The sequence below is a fragment of the Heterodontus francisci genome, chromosome 28 (genome assembly GCF_036365525.1).
Source record: "Heterodontus francisci isolate sHetFra1 chromosome 28, sHetFra1.hap1, whole genome shotgun sequence".
Classification (NCBI taxonomy): Eukaryota; Metazoa; Chordata; class Chondrichthyes; order Heterodontiformes; family Heterodontidae; genus Heterodontus; species Heterodontus francisci.
The window spans coordinates 18,843,837-18,849,836 of NC_090398.1; the positions used below are offsets into that span (position 1 = coordinate 18,843,837).

The following is a 6,000-nucleotide window of genomic DNA, read 5'->3' on the forward strand; positions in this document are numbered from 1 at the left end:
CCACCCCCCGTCAAATACACCACTCCCTCCCGCGATTGCTGCTTCTCTTTCCCGCTCCCTCCCACACACAACCTCCTGCCACTCCCGACTGCTCACCACTCCATTTCACCATTCTCTCCTGTACCCGTCTGCTCGCTGTTCCCTCCCGCTGCTCGATCCCCACCTCACCACCCAGAGAAGCAGCGGGGGTGCTGGGGCTGTGTGTGTGGGTGACAGAAGTGAGAACGGCAGGAAGTGAGTGGCGGGATGGAGCAGCAGAAATGGCCGGGGTAGTTGGAGGGTGTGGATGGGGATTTAGCAGCGAGGCAGGATGGAGCAGCGAGTAGTCGGGAGTGACGAGCAGGCGGGCACGGGAGAGAACAGTGGGAGAGAGTGAGGAAGAGAAGCAGCGACTGAGGCGTGATGGTGGGAGGGAGTGGGGTACTGTTGGAGGGATAGAGATTGTGAACACGGCCATTGAGGGGTGAAGCAACACTCGGACATTATTACGTCTGATGTCATTACGTGGTGACGTTGACACACACGTGCACAGACCCATACTGGCAAGCTGACAAATGTTCAGACACAGTGATGACGTCAGTGATCGATCTGCACATGCTCTGCATTGTCGGGAGATATTCCGAAAAAAATAACAGACAAAAAACTACAATCCTAGCAGCAATGATCAGAAATAGCCGAAAGCAAGTGTAAATTGTTGGGCTTTGATTACCCTCCGATGTTCTCGGAATCTGAACCATATGACCGGGTGAGGTGAAAGTGATTGTTCTTGATATCGAGGCAGCATTTAACCAAGTGTGACATCAAGGAGCCCGAGGCAAATTGAAGTTAGTGGGAATCAGGGGGAAAACTCTCCACTGGTTGGTGTTATGAGCGAGGATGGAGGAGTGCACTGTCTTTCTCTAGTTCCACTTCTCCACAGGTCACAACATATATTTAAATGTTTTACCCAGTTACTGATACAGCCAATTATATACTTCATCTATTTCAGTTTCTGAATAAAAATCTACCAACCAAGTTTCTTTAATAATAAACAAAATTATTAATTTATTATAAAACAAGACTCATTTCATAAAGATACAAAGGTTATTAACACACAGGTTGAAATGCGAGAGTATAAATATATTCCCTTCGAACATCAACACTTACAAGTTTCACACCATTTAAAAAACACTCTGCTTTTCTATTTTTACAACCAAAGTGAATAACTTTACACTTCCCTACATTATATTCCATCTACCATTCTCAACTGCTCAGATACTGAAGTAGTCCATGTCCCCATGAGGCCAGACCTGGACAACATCCAGGCTTGGGCTGATAAGTGCTAAGTAACATTCATGCCAAACAAGTGCCAGGCAATGCCCATCTTCAACAAGAGAGAATCTAACCATCTCCCCTTGACATTCAACGGCATTAACATCACTGGATCCCCCACTATCAACATCCTGGGTGTTACCATTGACCAGAAACTGAACTGGAGCAGCATTATAAATACTGTGTCTACAAGAGCAGGTCTGAGGCTGGAAATTCTACAGTGAGTAGTCAACCCCCTGACTCCCCAAACCTGTCCACCATCTACAAGGCACAAATCAAGAGTGTGATAGAATACTGTCTACTTGCCTGAATGAGGGCAGCTCCAACAACACTCAGGAAGTTCAACACCATCCAGGATAAATGCAGCCCACTTGATCAACACCCCATTCACCACCTTAAACATTCACTCCCTCCACCAGGGACGGACAATAGCAGCAGTGTGTACCAGATACAAGACGCACTACAGCAACTCACCATGCCTCCTTCAACAGCACCTTCCAAACCCACGACCTCTTCCACCTCGAAGGAAAAGGCAGCAGATGCGTGGGAAGTTTTCCTCCAGGCCACACACCATCCTGACTTGGGAATATATCACCGTTCCTTCACTGTTGCTGGATCAACATCCTGGAATTCCCTCTCTAACAGCATTGTGGATGTACCTACACCAGAGAGACTGCAGAGGTTCAAGAAGGCAGCTCACCACCACCTTCCCAAGGGCAATTAGGGATGGACAACAAATACTGGTCTTTCCAGTGACGCCCACATCCCACAAAACAAATAAGTATAAAAAATAACCAGTGGAAGAATGAAGTGGAGATGTGGACATGGGTTGTGTCCCGATGAGAAATCTGGAGAAATGTGTGTTTAAGTTCCCATCCCTAGGTGACCCAAAGAACATGAAACTAGTCATTTTTAGCGATGGTTCACATGCTAATCTTCCTGATGGGTATTCTAGTGCAGCTGGTTTCATAATATTACTGATGGGTGAAAATGGGAGATACTGTCCTTCAGCTTGGGAAGCTCCGAAAATAAAAAGGGTTGTTAAAAGTACTTCAGCTGATTGACACACTGACCCTTGTGGAGACAGTGGATATGGGATTCTATTTGTCAAATATTGTAAGTGAGATTCTATACAAGGGGTTTACTGAAGATCACATACTCATTGAATGTTATGTAGATAATTGTTCATTGTTGGCTGATGCACATTCTACTAAAAGTGTCAGAAAAGGTTCCAGATCGACCTTGCTGGCTTGAAAGAAATGCCGGTTTAGTCTGAAAGAACGAGTTTGTGATGCAGAGGTTATGATAGATACACAACTCCAGCAGTCTCTGTCCATTCTAATTCATCCTTCCAATGCCATAGCGCCCGAGGCAGGAGGGCCATGAGTCATGGTCGGCCCCAACCCTGGCGTTAAAGTCCCCCAGCAGGAACAAATGTTTGGTATTAGGAATGCTACTAATGACATTATGGAATTCCTTGTAGAACTGGTCTTTAACTTCAGGTGGGGAGCAGAGTATTGGAGCTTAGATGCTGAGTAGGTGTACTGGACCAGAGACAGTGAGCAGTCCAATGGACAGTATGCATTCTGAGCCATTTGAAGGTGGCTCTATCATGCTGAGCAAAGAGTTTCTGATGGCAAAGCCCACTCCATGTTGTCTTGGTTCTTCAGGATCCCTACCCTGCCAGTAGAAGGTGTAGTCTTACTCTCTTAGAGATCCGCTCGCAGGCAGGCGTGTCTCCTGAAGTGCTGCAATGTCTACATTGAGTCTACTGAGCTCATTGTCAATGATGGCGGTCTTCCGAGAATCGTTGGTTTGTGTAAGGTTTTCCGACAGGCCAGGACATATAGTTCTGACGTTCCAGTTTTCAAAACGAAGGGCTAGTACCTTCTTTCCCTTTTTTTGGTCGTGCTGTTTGGTGCAATGTTACAGTTCACTTGTCAGGCAATGACCCTGAGCTCCAAGCACCCATTGAAGCAAGTGGACTGTGGCAGGACAGAACCTTAGTGACCAGGGGCTGCCTGGTTTGAGGCGGGCAGAAGGGGGTGCGAGTGGGAAGGGGGGAAGAGGGCTCGAGGGGGGAGGGGGTGCGAGGGGGAGTGGGTGTGAGTGTGAGGGGGAGGGGGTGGGGTAAGTGGTGCGAGGGGGTGGGGGAAGGGGTGTGAGGGGGAAGAGGTGGGGGAAGGGGTGCGAGGAGGAAGGGGGTGGGGATGGGGTGCGAGGGGGAAGGGGGTGGGGGAAGGGTGAGCGAGGAGGGAGTGGGGGAAGGGTTGCGAGGAGGGAGGCGAGGGGGAAGTGAGGGGCAGTGGTTGTGTGGGGGAAGGGGGTGAAAGGGGGAGGGGAGTGGGGAGGGGAGTGGGAAGGTGGTGCGAGGGGGGAAGGGGGTGCGAGGGGGGAGGCGAGGGGGAAGTGAGGGGCAGTGGTTGTGTGGGGGGAAGGGGGTGCAAGGGGGAGGGGAGTGGGAAGGTGGTGCGAGGGGGGAAGGGGGTGCGAGGGGGGAAGGGAGGGAAGAGGGGAGGCGTCCGGCGGAGGTCGCGGCCCTGGCCAGCGGGCCAGCCCACAACCTCCTCCATGTTGCCGTCCTCCAGGCTGACTCTGCCCTCCTGGTCGCCATCCAGCTCACGGTGGAACTTCTTTCCCGGCTCCCAGCTGTGACGGTGGAAGGGTGACCGAGGCCGGAATGTGGTCCTGAGTCTCGGCGACCACCTCATGGGCACTCGGGCCACCTGCTCCTCCCCATCGAGCTCCCAGTAGATGAATGAAGGGTTCACTGAAATAGCTGAACATTAAAGCTGCTCTTGTACATTCTTGTGTATTCCAGCCTGAATTTCTCTCTCACCTGCTCTCCCTGGCTGCAGCTCTTAGTCCAGTCTTTCCTGTTTAGTTTGTTCAAATCCCATCTACTTTGTGGAAATGGTGAAGAATCTTTCAATATCTTTACTAATTCATATTATTAATTATTATATAATTATTATTTATTAATATCAGTAATAGTGTTATTAATGAACACTGGAGATTTACACTGATTCCTGTTATTTCTCTCTCTGATCCCCAGTCTATCGGATGTCAGTCTCACAGATTCTTGTGCCTCTGCTCTCAGTACAAACCAGTCACTGAAGTATCTGGACCTGAGATCAAACTCCTTCACAGATCGATCTGTCCCCGCTCTCCGCCGCCTCATACTGAACTGCAGGAGTCTGGAGCGAATCCAGTGAGTGTTTGTGTTAATGTTTAATGTAATAAATAAAATATAAATGGGATTCAGTCACTCTTATCAGTAATATCTCTAATTATTATTGAAATATTAATCCCAGTCTCCCTGTTATTTACACTATTGTTCAATCTGTTTATTTCCTGTTTAATCTTTAATCTGTTTCAGGTTGCGGGGGAATGAGTTCAGTTCAAATGGAGTGAATCAGTTGAAGTCGCTGCAGGATACAAGACCCAGACTGAATGTGGATGTGTGAGCGTTTCAATTTGTAAACATCACTGGTCTCTCTATATGAACATTTTCGGCCAATTTTCTGTCCTTCCCCTTTAATTGGCCGCGCTCCAGGTTTAAATCCTATTGGCTGTTTCACTGTTTCTGGTTCGAGCTGAGCGAGTGTCATCTCCCATTGTGACATCAGAGGCCCAGTAACAGGGTCACGTGACTCAGCCATCCGGCCCCACAGCGCTGCTTCTGCAGGATATCCGGGACTGAATGTTCCCCAATGGGGCACTGGGGAAATGTACAGACAGGAAGGGTCCAGGGTGGGGCTCAGTCTGGGCTGCAGTGGGACACTGGTAATTACACTCAATATCCCTGAGTTTGGGAATTACATTATCCAGGGTTCACACTCAGTATCAGGACCCAGTGACCCTGCTGGGAAGTGAACCTGTGTGTGTTCAGGATGGAGACAGGCTCTGTTCAGCTTGGATAGATCCCACCGTCCAATAGATACCAATACCCAGTGTCTGGGGTCACCCAGAGAGAGTATCCTGTTGGGGAGGTTCCTGAAACTGGTGCACCCAGGATGGGTCAGCACTGCGAGAGGAGAAATGGGGAAAGTGCCAGTCGGGAATCCCACTGTTCTGTCTGGGTGACCGTGAGCATTTGTAGTGTTTAAGGATCCTGAACTTAATGTGTTTCTGGCACCAACATGGGAGCAGGTACTGGTGTTACCATGGAAATTAAACATTGTGTCCTTACTGTGGACTGAATTTTCAAACGGAATCACCTGAGACTGTAAACCATGAGATTGTGAAAAGGTGCAATGACCCTGTGAAACATCCTGAGGAAACTGAGGGGTCGATGAACGGACTTGTTACCTGTACTCACCTGGATTTGTATAATGACTTCCACTTGGAAATGTTTTATTAAACTTCACCTCTGTATCACTGCCTCCTGGATGATGTAACAGTACTGATGAGAATTGTTATTGTGTGATGTTGAATTAAATGATACATTATCTTAACAAGTACATCTCAGGACTTCTTACCAACTTCAAATTTGAGAATAGTAGGGAAGTGTTGCTACAGCTGTTCAGGGCATAAGTTAGAGCACATCTGGAGTACTGTGGACTGTCTTGGTCTCCTTACTTAAGAAATTATATAATTGCATCAGAAGTAGTTCAGAGAAGGTTCACTAGGCTGATTCCTGGATGAAGGGGTTATCTTATGAGGAAAGGTTGAACAGGTTGGGTCCAT

At 48.2% G+C, this 6,000-nt stretch overlaps 1 protein-coding gene across 5 annotated transcripts in view; it reads left to right on the forward strand.

Annotated features, from left to right (window-relative positions):
- LOC137385112 (NACHT, LRR and PYD domains-containing protein 3-like) overlaps positions 1-5,717 on the forward strand; it is an 84,398-nt gene extending 78,681 nt beyond the window's left edge. For all 5 annotated transcript variants that reach the window (XM_068059895.1, XM_068059894.1, XM_068059898.1 and 2 more), the window contains 2 exons: positions 4,367-4,522; positions 4,691-5,717. In XM_068059895.1, the coding sequence (XP_067915996.1) occupies positions 4,367-4,522; positions 4,691-4,778 (244 nt within the window). In that variant the 3' untranslated portion in view covers positions 4,779-5,717. The remainder of the gene's footprint in view (positions 1-4,366; positions 4,523-4,690) is intronic.
- Positions 5,718-6,000: the final 283 nt, after the last annotated feature.